The following is a 13703-nucleotide window of genomic DNA, read 5'->3' on the forward strand; positions in this document are numbered from 1 at the left end:
TGCTCTATGCATGCCTGATTGCTAAGAAAGATATGCCGTTTGCCTTCAATTGTTAAAGAGCCCCTAAACCACACAGAGGTTGAAATTTAGTTGTGGCGTTGCACAGGGCTGTAACTAAGGGGGGTTGAGGGGGTTCTGACACCCCCCGAAATTTTTTCATGCTTTAACTTTTCAGGTGATACTAAGTACTTGCACGCCTTCACAGCGACCAGTAGTTGGCAAAGTTAGCCGTTCTACACACAAACACCCCCCGAAAAATATTCCTGAGTATGGCCGTGGCGTTGCAGTTGTGCACAAGTCTACAGCGAACGCGTTTATCGGCTCGTCTGTCCACCTCTCCAAATGGCCTTCCTCAGCATCCGAGGTGAAAACGCAAGGAGTGTGCGCATCTGCTAGCAGAGCAGTGCGCGAGTGCGAGCATCTGCTGGTGGTTTAGGGGCCCTTTAACCTTGCGTTTATGCCACAAAATTTTCCGACCAACAAGAGGTACACAGCTTCGCTGTTATATATGTAAAACTCAGTGAAATAGCCATTCACAAGAGACTGCTATGCACATATGCGCTTACCCTGGCTCATCTTGCAGGGGCAATTCGTGGCCATGGCTGACTGTCATGTCAGTTGACACTGTCGTGAAATTATGAGAATTCGGAGAGCTGTAACAGCTGGCCATCAAATCTCTGGGTTCCTAAGTATTCTGTGTGACTTGGTTCTATTTTGTTTAGTGCTGTACAACGGCATTTCTTCTGTGCTTGTCTGCTGTAGTACATAGCTTAGTGGCTACGACGTTTTTGCTATCACTGCCCCTCCTTCATATGTCCAGTTCGCCCGGACATTCACGCATAACCATCTTTCGTGCCATGCATGACATTGGAGATACCTGTCACTGTCAAGGTCTTCAGAATTAGTTTGAATTGTTGGTTGGGAGATACGTCATTACTTATGATATATCACTCGAAATTTGTTCCTCAGCCTTGTTCAGTCGGACTTCTTTTCTTCCATATACCGGACTGCCAAGTTGGGTGTGTGACCCTTACACGGTTGTTACCCTTACACGGGTGTTGCCCTTACACGGGTGTGACCTTTACATTGGTGTAGCCCTTACATGAACCTATACGCTACCTTAGGATTTACTCATTCACTTTTTTCCCCCTCCTCTTCTGCTGTTTCCAGAGTGTTGGGCTCTTCATCGGCGCCACCTGCACCGACCTCCAAGTGTCTGTGACAGTGTCGGCACTGTACTCCCTCTCCACAATGCTCTTCGGGGGCTACTACGCCTCTTCCCTGCCGCACTGGCTACGGTGGCTGCAGTACTTCTCTATGGTGCACTACGCCTTCCAGAACATGCACATAGTCGAGTTCAGCAATGGACCGGACGTCAGGTTGGTGGCCATCTAGATTCTTGTTTGTTTATCGCTTACTTGAGGTACTTATATTGTGGTCATTTATCGTTTTTGGTGTCAGTGCAAATTAAGTAATGAAATATAGTAGACTCTCAATAAACGGAAATCTCTTAAATGGAACTGCTGCTTAAATGGAGCAACTGCCCTTATATGATTGCTTTCGTATTTGGATTCTGCGCCCCTGCTCCTCTCTCAGTAAACGAAACTCCTGTTAAATGGAACACATTTTCCTGGTCCCTTTAGGTTCCATTTAACGAGAGTCTACTGTAGTTGTTTTGCAAACATGCTGCATCACATTATGCAATGTATGTGGCTTTCTGGCAAATTAAAGGAGAGTCGATTGAGGGACCAATTTTGTTTTAAATATTAGGCCAACAGACGATGCCAAGTGTAGCATAATGGCCATTATGGCATTTGAAGGCCTTAGAATTTAGGTGTTTTCTTTTCTCTAGTTGCTGGATTGATAAAGCACAGCATGAATAATATTGAAGATCTGGACTTGGAGCCTGTGCTGTAGCTCTAGGGCTTCTCATAGTGAAGAGATGTTTTGGATGAACGCATGTTGGGTGTTCTTGCGGCAAGGAACTCTGGAACTTGGAACTCTGGTTCACTTGAACCAGAGTCCTTCAATGCTTTTCTGGTCACGAAACTCTGCCCGCAGTTTCGTGCAGGGACAAAGGCTGCCTCTAGGGTCGCTGTGGTCAACGCAGGGGCATTCGGGCGCGCGCGCTGCACCCGGCTGAATGCTGTGCCGGTTCAAGGCAATGGTTTATCTTGCACCAAACCACAATAATTCAACTACCACTCCTACTTCACCTGACATGCAATGGGGTTGTTGCATATGCGTGTAAAAAACTTACTTTCTTTAAGATATCAAGGCTACGAGGGATCCAGTCGTGCCGACGCAGCAATACAGTCAAACCTCGTTAATACGTAGCCGCTTTAAGCGTACTAACGGTTAAAACGTAGTTGCGACGAATCCCCGACCGAGTCTCATAGAGCCTAATGCATTCGCTGACCGCTTAAGCTGTAGTGCTTCGCCCTACGCCTACCGGTTAGTGCGTACCCTGCGTACCGCGATAACGTTTTGTGCCATAAAATTTTACTGCGCCGCTGAACTTCCCGACGCCACAATGTGCCGCCAAAGGTTTTCCGCCTTTTTGAGAAGTACGTAGATCGGTCGATCACTGATTCCGACTTCCGCGCGATTGCGGCGACGCATTTGCGGGTAAGCATCGGGAAAGAACGAGGGTGAGGCAGCGGCCACCGACGAACACGCCAGCATGACTTATCGCCGACAACCTTATCACAATAAGTATCTCCAGCTATCTACTCGGGCACACGTGCGGCGCAGCGCTACTTTTTAAGCCTACTGCACGCTTTTATTAGGCGACAACCTGAACGCGCTGGGCCGCCGATCGCTGCCGCTTCGTTGTGCGCGGCCGTCTTCAAGCGCGCGCCGCTTTGTAGAAACGAAAGCAGCTCGCTGTTGCGGAGTTGAGCGTTGCTAGTCGTGGGGGACGAGAAACCTCTCTGCATAGATGCTATCACGCTAAAGGCACGCGTACTGTTCAGCTGTTCAACAAGCGTAGCGCTGTTCTAACCATACTGCACGCTTTTATTGGGCGACCACCCAAACGCGCTTCCGTCCGCTGCCAGGACCGCTAGAGCGTCGCGGAGTGCGCATCGCTTGCAGGAAGTTCGTCATCGCCGCGTTAACCGAACAAGCTCATCTGTGCTCATCGCCGCATCTGTGCACGGTCTGGAGCGAAGTGGGTACGAAAAACACTCCCACGACAAATGCGCGCGTGCGGCACAGCAAGCGGCCCGGCGGCCCGGCAGTGACGGCGTGAGCCGAGAAGGCGACACGCTGCACGCAACTAGCCAGGAGACGATCGGCTCCACGCAGCCGTACAGCGTTTCACTGGAACTGTGTCAGTTTTCGTTTAGTAGCAGATCGCGGTATAGACGCACACACATATATCGCGGAAAGCCGACACTGTCCGTACTGTCGCTACGTCGGTCACTGCGTATACCGGACCCTGTAATAGTGCCGAAATGCTCCTTGGCGTCGCCACCGCGCTATATCGGCACCATCGGACGGTCGTGCGAGAGTACCAGAATCTTTTCTCCAGTTTGGCAAAAAGAAAGAAAAGGCTTTGCAGTGGGTACTTTAGGCAATATTTGCTGTGGCATTGTATGTATTTCTTTGCTGGCGGCGATGGCGTACTCGAGGAGATGCAAATTTTTACTTGGTGGTTAATGCGTACTACCGTTTAGTGCGTAGTTATGCGACGTTCCCGACAGGTACGCATTAACGAGGTTCCACTGTATTAGCTGTATATGTTGTCCCAGCGAGTTTCCTTACCTCAAGCAGTGGAGCACAAGAGTATTTATTCTGGCACGGAATATTAACATAGACTTGCGACACTGCACAAGCCTTACAAACCACCAACTCACAAATTGAAGTCTCGCAGCGGGAGTTGAGCCAGTGCCGATCGAGCCATTTACAACCAGGCCGTCTAGGCCGCGAGAGTTTGACACAGCCACATTACAAAAAAGAAAAGCTCTGCATTCCTGTGTTTACATTTTATGAAAACTAACTTCACTCCACTGCAGCCTAGCTCACAGAGCTTCGGCAACACTTGACATCGGCAGTGTTGAAGCTTTCGCAAGGTAATGTCTATGTGCCGTGTGAATACCCACTGATCTCTATGATCTAACCTACTCTTAAACTCCGAGTTCGTAACCACGTTTTGTCCATTTTTTTGCGAGCGACTTTGATGACTTCATGTTTCGTGGACATTGCACGAGCGAAAGTGTGTCGCACTTTACATTGTGCAGCATCGCAAGGGCACTCAGGTATCTCCAATCTTCGTGCTGGTGGCACCTTCACAAATCACAACATGCGTTACTTTGACTGCTTAGGCGGGCTACATCTGCACCACATAATGCAACGATTTTCTTAATGAAGACTGCACAGGGGAGACTTGACTAACTAAAATGAAACAGTGTTCCTCTAATCTAGAGAAAATAAACACGTGTTCACAAGCAGAGCTCTGTTACGCTTTCGATTTATTCAGAACATGAAAAACTTAACACAGGGCAAAATACTAGGGGTGTGCGAATATTCGAAATTTCGAATATTTTTCGAATAGTGTTTGTTATTCGATTCGATTCGCACTGAAATTTTACTATTCGAACTATTCGAACTTCCCAAAGACAAATGCAGTCAACGTCCAGTTGAAAGTGACCCCTTCAGATTTTTAATATGCTTCACCTCATTACACTCTCTTATTGCGGCAAAGCTGCCTTTCAAGCTCCGTTACGGTCGAACTTAGCCAAGAGACAAAGTCCGGTTGGAAATGGTCCCTAGATTTTCAATATGCTTCACCTCATCACACCCCCGTATTGCGGCAAAGCTGCCTTTCAAGCTCCGTTACGGTCGAACTTAGTCAAGAGAGAGTCAACGTCCGATTGGAAGTGGTTCCTTGATTTTCAATATGCTTCACTCCATCACACCCCGGTATTGCGGAAAAGCTGCATTTTAAGCTCTGTTACGGTCAAACTTTACTAAGACACAGTGAACGTCCGTTTGGAAGTGGTCCCTAGATTTTCAATATGCTTCACCTCATCACATCCCCGTATTGCGGCAAAGCTGCCTTTCAAGCTCCGCTATGGTCGCAAATGTATTAACTCAAGAAAACGCTTGTTCCAACATGGAGATGAAAGATGTGGAAGAGTTGGGGGCTCAGTTAATGCTGTTTTGGACCTGAAATTTGGGCAGGAAGCTCGAAAAATCGGACGCCGAAGCTTTTTAGCATCCAAAATTTCAGATGTTCTTATATATCGACGTCTACTTGGCAGATTTGGAACTCCAAACTTGAAGGGAGCACACCCTTGTCCGCCACATCAGTTGGCCTTCCACAGCAGTTGAAAGAGGAGGAGAGGCTGAGGAAATGGCATCTCTGCCTATCACGTGTAAAGTGTTGTCGGCAACACTTTGGTTGCACCAAATCATGTACATAAATACAATTCGGCCTCTACATTGCCTCACTCTTGATAAGAAAGACAACTATGAAATACGACCCCACCAGCGCTTCATCAACCTAGCGAAAAGGAACACTTTCATGTTGTTATCTCACAAGAACATACTTAGGGATTCTCTGCAACTTTTTCTGTAATTTCACTTCGAATTATTCGAAAAATGTTTGAGAAATATTCGAAAATTATTCGAAATTATTCGATTCGATTCGCACTCAATCTTTATTATTCGAATTCGCTTCGCACCCAAAATTTTGCTATTCGCACAGCTCTACAAAATACCCCAAAACGTGCCAAGCTGAGGATACACTAATGCCCACTGTGTCCATACTTCGCTATAATTGCTTATTTCAATACATATGTTTGAGAACATCACACTGTCGAGCCACTAATTTACAATAAACAAAGTAAGAATGCTACGATTGAAAGAGAAAAATAGAAAAACTTTTTGGGGAAAAATACCTAAAAAAACAAAGCTATGAGCGACATTTTTCTAGCGTAGGAAAGCTCTCTGCAAGGCCAGTACATGAAGGGAGAAAACTGTTGCAAAAAGCAAAGCAAACTCTGAAGTACAATGTAAAATTTTTTAAAAATTTGCTTAGCTGATATTCAGTCAATAAAAATTTTAAAAAACCGCTTTTCTAACAACAGCAAACAAAGAAACAATGCAAAGCACTTAGTAAGCTGGAAAGAACCTAAAAACTAGTTAGCTGCAAAACAGTTAGAACAGAACAGAACAGAAACAGTGCCGGCCCACAACTTTGCCCTCTCACGTTGCAGACACATTTTCTCCATTCACTATGAAGTCCGAGTAACATCGGTGGCATCAAAATGTTTCTCGCACTGTAACGTGTCCAGAATTGAAGGTAAATCCGCCAGCTTCCTGTCGCGGTATTGCACGTTTCCATTCATCCCTCTCATCGCCGACCCTCGGCAAATTAAACAACTACACCTTTTCGCTCGTGCCTCTCTAGCTGGAGCAACAACTCGGTACACAGCAAGTCTTCGGCATCGTCACTCGCATACACCATCCGTGTCCTCGCACACATTTCTCACAGTCATTAGTCGCACAAACTTAGAAAAACAAGGAAAAGTGAACGCCGATATGCCGCTGGATTCCTCGGGCCCCCAACTATGCAGCAAAGCTTTCCTCAATGCCCTCCGCGCACTCCTAGCACTGCCGCGCGGCATCTGCGGCAACATAGCAAGCTCACCCCATAGCGTTACGGAGGAGTTTCATGACCAGAAAAGCACTGAAGGACTCTGCTTGAACCAAGGATGATCCAAATTGATTTCATATTTCCTCTGGAGTTAAAATGAATTGAAATGAACTGAAATGAACTGGGAGAGCGTAATTCTGGTAAACATCACAATTTGAATACGGTTTCATGGCTTAGTTTTGGAGCAGAGCAGAGCCCCCACAAAAACAAGCCAGCACATGTATAGGGTGAGACAACAGGTCCACACTCTAAAACTGTTGTTTTCGATGAAGTTCACTTCAGCGTGTACCCGTAATAAGCTTCCAAAACATTTCGTGTGAACATAGTGATGCAAGCATTAGTGTCACCTTGTCCTGACGCTAAGTGCATTTGCGGAATTGACATCAAAGAGGTTGTACACCTGTGAACACACTTCAGTACCGGGAGGCAGCGTGCTCGACGTAACATCATGGAACAATGAGAGTGTCCGACACAGATAAATGAAAAGGTCCCTTCAAAGTAAAAGCTGACTCATGGGTGAATGAATGATTGAGCAAATTGACATCTTATTTGCCCTATGCATGTGTGAGATTGTGGTGACTTTTTTAGGTACTGGCTATTGCTGCTGTTATGGATTCATGCCACTAACCTGTTACTCAGACACGTCTAGTTTTCCTACAGAAGCATAATGCCAAAGTAGCCTATGGTGCAAGTGTGTAAGCGAAGTGCCCTAAGTGAAAGAGGACAACAGTCTTTCCATCCGTTAAAGGGATACTGAACAAAATTTTTGCCACTGAGATTTCCAGCCAGATTGAAAGATTTGGTGCTGAAATCAGTGACATAGCCTTCATTTCGCACCGAAACTACCCACAAAATAACGAATTTCACAAACAGTCGTGTCTAGCGGCCGCGCCATGAACTGGAGGAGGTGACGTTTGGCGACATTTTGTGTACTCGAAACGGGCATGCCAACAATGCCAGACATCGCCCGCGTCTCTGAACCTGCTCAGCGCACCCCTCACCCCTACTGTTCTTAGAACCACTACAAACTGCACCGGCAGTGAACAATGCTGCCGGGTGGGATGAAGCCCCTAAAGAAGGGGCACGTCTCAGTGCCTTTGTGGAAGGGGAAGAGTGTGATGTAAATGAGAGGTAGAGAAAGGGAAGTAGCAGGATACAGGAACACGTGCACCCTGCATCAGCCATGGTGGATATGACGTCATGGCTTGCGCTGGAGTGCAGTTGTTGCACGCTAACAGTCCTCCAAAAATACAGCCCACTGTTCAAAAATATGTGAAATAAACTTTGTTTATCGGAACAATCATGTCTTCAGAGTATAATTTCGATGTTTTAGTCATTTTATCCGATTTTTCTTGTATCCCTTTAAGTCAGTTTAACTTGAACTGTAGCTGTAAACTCCTTTTTCCAGAAATATTCTCCTTGCTCATGTAGGCTGTATTTGCTGTGGATCGAGATTGTGATTAGCCTTGGCATGAACACAGTGCTCCATTTTTGCTCCGCAGGTGCCTGTCGCGAAATTCCCACTTCACGGCGTGCAACACCGGGGGTAGCGTCATTCCCGTCGAGGACATCATAGGTGACCACGGGACGCCGCTCCCCATCTGGGCCAACACCCTGGTACTCATCAGCTTCCTCGTCTTCTTCCGCGCACTGGGATACCTCGTGCTGCGATACATTCACAAACCCAAATAGGACAATCTTGGCTTAGTAACCCAAGGTGGACAAGCCTTACGCCGTTGTCTTGACGGCAAGTGCAGTGCCGTCTTTTTTGCACACAAGGACCACAAGCCTTTCTGTTCATCGCAAAAGCACAGAGAACCGCAGAAGACGGTGGGGAAAGAGAAATCGCTCCCATGTCCTCGTGTTTCATCAAGCGTCGGCAAGTCGCGCCGACTCTTTAGGAAGCTTTGACGCACTCCCCTAACGACCAACCACGCAGCTATTGAGAAGTCTTACTGGGAGTGAAGCTGCTACGCTGCCATCTTCTTACCTATGAAAGCCTTCAAGCCACGATGCCTCTTTTGCATGGCCATGAGCCAGCCCATTACCGACGTTGATCCAAGTGTGTTCTTTACAAAAAAAACTGCTTGAGGCAAGAGGCTGCAAAGAAGGCAATGGTGCACAACGTCCAGCGTGCCAAAAAAAAAAGACATTTCCAGGAGGAGCTCTAATTCCTGCAGGAGCAAACTTTTCTAAGCTTGCGCGTTGAAGACGACTGCAAACGTAGTGCGCAGAGGAACTCTACGGCACGACTGACCCTTCTGCGGACACTTGAAATGTTGTGCCAGTATGTTGGTGTGGATGCTGTGACTATACCGTTGCGAGTGACTGGTGTGATTGTTTGACTAGTGCGGAAAACGGGGGGAGAAAAAGAAAAAAAAAAAGACGCGCGCGCGTCGTGCAGTCCTCCGCGGCACCGTTGCCTGTGAGCATCCCGTCGTGGTGCGGTGGAAACCGCTTTCATCACGCATGCATACATACGCAGCCACCTACACGCAAATGGGTCAATGAGATTCCCCCCCACCGGTGGTAGCACTTCTCGGGGATAAGAGTCTCTCACTCATATTTCCCGAAACCCTTCTCTCCTCTTTTTTTTTGTTTTTTTTTTGCGCTTCTACAACTCGCCTGCTGAAAAGAGGGAGAGATAGATAAATAGCGCTCGCCTCTTTATCGCAACCTCCCCTCTTAAGGCACAGCAAGAGGGACCGCATCTTTCTTGTCTTGCTGCAGATTTTAGTTTCCTCCCTCTGCTTGTTCCCTTTCCCCCTCTTGGCAGAAACGAAACCGCTTGAGTTTTGTTTTCGCACGCTGTGGTATGGATCTCACGACGGCAAACGCCATGGCGCTAGCAGTGACATACCAAAGAAAAAAAAATGTGTAGCAGATGCGCAAGTTAACTCCTTGCCCCCTCATCCCTACCCCCCTGCGACATACGGTGAGAATGTTGAGAGAGAGAGAGAAAAAGTCAGCAAGTACTGCCAAAACCTGCGGCTTGCTGCTTTGGAAAAGCTTTAAAAAATGCAGGAAGCTAGCAGCAACAACAAAAAATCACTTTGTACTATAGATAATATTGCCTCGCACTTTTGTGGGACTAGTACTACTGTCGAGTTAGGCGGCCATGCGAGAAGGGAGAGCGTTCAGATTTTCTCCTCGCGTCTGCCCGACTCTGTCCTGGGCGACACACAAATACTCTCGTTATTTTTGTAAGGCTGCTTTCTTTCCAGTGTCGCTGGAAGGAGACGGATGCGCTAATTTAAACGCCGTGTCTGTCAGCCTCTTTTGTGGACTTTGGGGTGTGCGTGAATGTGTTTTTTTCTTCTTTACAAACTGAAGACCGCCGATGCTCTCGGTCGGGCGTTCTTCCTTTTCACCAACTTCTATCAGGATGCGCGCTTTTTCCGCGGCGCCTCCTAGCCCGTTGAGCCGTCGGCTGCCAACCTCTGCTCCTCGACGTCTTTCTGCTGTTTGCCGAGAAGCGCCTTTCCTTGTGGCTGAGTACTCACCGTGTGCAGATCGCTTGGAATGCTTTCGAAACGTTCCAACGCTAGGTGAGACGTGTGTAAGCTGTAAGCCCCAGGTCGAAAGATTTCGATCACCACACTCGCTCCGTCATCCACGCGCGATTGCAAATGTCGGGAAGTGTGCTACCGCTGCACCTATCTATACAAGGTGCCCATACCTTACTTCCAGTTGGGGAAACGGGGAACGCGCTTCGCGCAGCACTTCTTTTCAGACTCTCGAAAGAGTTAATGTAACTAGCGTTGCTTTCTTGCAATGCAGTCGCGCGCGTGCAGTTTTGTTCGGCTTCTGCCTTTGCAGAAAATGAATGCGTAGAAGTCATTTTCATTAATTATTAACATTGCTACAGCAATGGTTAACCCCTTCAGGGAACACGTTTTAGTGTTCCATAAAAATGTCGCGTCACGTTTGCAGTGCCAGAACGGGTGCACTGCAAGTAACAGTAATTGGAATTAACCTTCGCCCACGTGGACTTCCTTGAAAACCAGACTTCTACTTTCACTTTCGCTCGGTATTCCATAGGACCTGCACGCTGTGAGCAGCCAGGAAAATGTTTTACACTTTTGCCATGGTCCGATTTGTACGAAGCACGTAGCCGACTTTGAAGACAAAACTGGGCAGCACAGTTGAATGTGCTATACCATAAACATTATACCGACACACTTGGTACATTTATGGTATACCGTAAACCTGGTATGCATACAGTACACCGCAAACCTGGTACATATATGGTATACCAAAAACTACATACGATTACGTATACCGTATACCTGGTATGTTTACGGTACCAGATTTACTGTCCCATAGACCTGGCTTGTTTCTGGATACTATGTACCTGGTATGTTCATGGTATATCGTAGCCATACCAGGTGTGTCGAGAGCGAACCGGCACGCAGTTATTTCGACACTTCATTCCAGAGCGTGTGCATGTTTGTACGAGACCGTGCTGTTGATGTTTTTCTCACTGGTTTTTTTTTTTTTAATCGCCGTCCCGAGTCTCGCTTTGCAGCTTCGTGCAGTTGGCCATTGTTGCGTACGGTTGTTACCGCAGAGTGAGGTTTGCGCTGACCACCGGTGTTCAAGCGCTTGCAAGTGGCCGAGAGAAGAGACGACGGGAATCGTACAGAACTAGTTTTGGTCTTTTCCTCTTCTTTGCTTATGAGTATATAAAAAAAAAGTGTTATTGTAAGAGCTAGTTAATATATTCATACGAACAAACTCGTTCGTCGATTCCAGTCTTCAGACAAATCTCTCAAGGCATCTTGCACTCTTGACTCCGGCAGCCGGTGAAAAAAAATGAAGAGAATCTGCGCTCTCACAGAACGAGAGACAAGCCTGTGGGTCTCCTCTCGTATTTGTTGTTGTTTTGACCGTGGGAGTTTTCTTTTTTCCTCTGGACGCACCACTTGTTGCGTCCAAAAGGGCTGCGTCTCTTCCCGTGTTGCTAAAACTGTTTTCTTCGAACTGTGATTCTCTTTCGTTTTGACTCTTCCTGCGAAGTGAACAAATTTTTCTTGCCTCCCCACTTGTTGTCCTTTGCTCACCCTAAATTTGTAATCGGCGATTGGCTTCTAAAATATGCAAAAAAAAATAATAACTTAGGCACGTACCCTGTTACCACATTGAGAGAAAAAAACGTCCCTTCCCTTGTTTTTTCTCGTTCTCCTGTCCCGGGCATTACATGGAATGAACTAAAGACAAAAAATGCGTCCGGCACTGGCAATGCGGGGAGCGCGGACGCTTTTCATCGATGTTGCCTCCTGCATTTTACGACTCGACCCGTTGCGGACTGCGCAGACTAATCTGGACTCTATTTTTTTTGGACACTCGCTTCAAAAGCTGTTTGTACCGATTCCTTCCTCCTCCTCGTCGCATCTCACCTTCCCCCTCCCCCCCTTGTACTGGAGTCCAACTTGGTGGCCTTCGAGTCGTGAAGTGCATAACCACAACTTAATAAATTATTTTGGAGTTTACCCCCCCCCCTCCCCTCCTTTTCTCGATCCTTACGAGTTTGTATTTAGGTTCTCTTCAAAGTGATTCTCCCTTGACCCCTTTTTGCCATGTATCCTTGCCCCCCCCACCCACCACCCACACCTTTCTCATTTGTGTTTTTTTAACCCTTCATAAGTCAGTATTTCCTCTCTTGACCAAGTGTTTGTAAATATTTTCACCGATTATTAATGTCCTTACGAATTAAATGTTTCATCTATTTTATTATGCAAGTCTTGCTTTCGGAGTCAATTGATCTGTGTTACTCATTTTCCGTGCCTGAGTGAAAAAAAGAAAAAAAAAACGCAAACTTGGCAGTCACTCACCACCACTGTCACTCGCTGTCGATGGGGATGATAAGGTTTAGAGATCAGGAACCACTGTTGGAGGTACTGGGTGTGAATCCAGTTTCCACCAGGAACTCGGTTCTTTAATTCCTTATTTTATTAGTTTATTTTGTTTATAAATATCTTACAGACCTTCAAGAGCAAGAAGGTACAAGGTAAGCAGGGAGGTGCAGTTACATAATCTTAAACAACCAGAGAAGCAATCGGTAAAATAACAAATATTTGCACAATGCAACGACACACCATTTTAATCAGATGACACCAAATGCAGCATGAATAGCAAGAGCAGACGAAAAAAAAAAATGCACTCTATAATATTGTTGAACTTTACCTCATGTATATCACATAACATGCTAGGCATATACAAATCAAAAGCCACACCAACTGGCACATCAATGCTATGTTGCAAAGATTAGAAATAAGTAGATATCCTTGGCCCAGTGCTCAGAACCAAACAAGGCATGGGTTCACATCTTGCAAGATGGCCTTGATTTTAAGGTGCCCTTTCTACTACTAAAGCAGGGGAAAGGTAGTCGAGCGTCCGCCATTGTTGTGAGAGGCATGTCGGCACTTGTGCCAAGTACCTAGGTACCAGTAAAATACGAACAGGCAAGCTCCTGGCTTGGTACTTTGTATAAGGTAGTATGTACAGAGGTAGTATGTACAGAGTATGTACAGAGGGATAGCCTTTTTTTGAGTAGGCTGCTGAGCTTGAGGTCATAGGTCTGGTTCCCGATCGCAGCAGCATTAGTATAAGAGGCGAAATACAAGAGCACTCGTGTACCTTGGTGCATAGAACACCAGGTGGTCCGAGTTAATCTTCTGTCCTTCTGTGAGGACACTTCTCGACTCCAGGCACTTGAGATTTTCGTTTACATACTCTTTTTTTTTTTTTTAATGTCTTTCCTAGTTGCGCCAGTATGCAAGTTGTGGTACTCAACCATACTGCCCAAGAACAAATCCCAGTGCTGCTCTTGGATGTTCAGTCACACAAATAAATTGATCAGTTTACATCGCACGGAATTTTGGTGTTGTGGGTTAGTGTACTTTTTACCTAAGATCTCTGTCTGGGTTGTCTCTGCAGCATGTGAATTATCTGTACTGCAGAATTTATATCGCAGTGCTAGAGACTATAACTATTACTGTAGCTAGCTACTGTAACTGTACAATAACTGTAGTGAAAC

The 13703-nt window shown here is 46.4% G+C and overlaps 1 protein-coding gene across 4 annotated transcripts in view; it reads left to right on the plus strand.

Annotated features, from left to right (window-relative positions):
- The window catches only part of LOC119389809 (uncharacterized), a 202469-nt gene extending 190064 nt beyond the window's left edge, over positions 1 to 12405 (plus strand). For all 4 annotated transcript variants that reach the window (XM_037657200.2, XM_037657203.2, XM_037657201.2 and 1 more), the window contains exons 14-15: positions 1171 to 1379; positions 8167 to 12405. In XM_037657200.2, coding sequence (XP_037513128.1) covers positions 1171 to 1379; positions 8167 to 8356 — 399 coding nt within the window. In that variant the 3' untranslated portion in view covers positions 8357 to 12405. The remainder of the gene's footprint in view (positions 1 to 1170; positions 1380 to 8166) is intronic.
- Positions 12406 to 13703: the final 1298 nt, after the last annotated feature.

Source organism: Rhipicephalus sanguineus, chromosome 4, assembly GCF_013339695.2.
Source record: "Rhipicephalus sanguineus isolate Rsan-2018 chromosome 4, BIME_Rsan_1.4, whole genome shotgun sequence".
Lineage (NCBI taxonomy): Eukaryota > Metazoa > Arthropoda > Arachnida > Ixodida > Ixodidae > Rhipicephalus > Rhipicephalus sanguineus.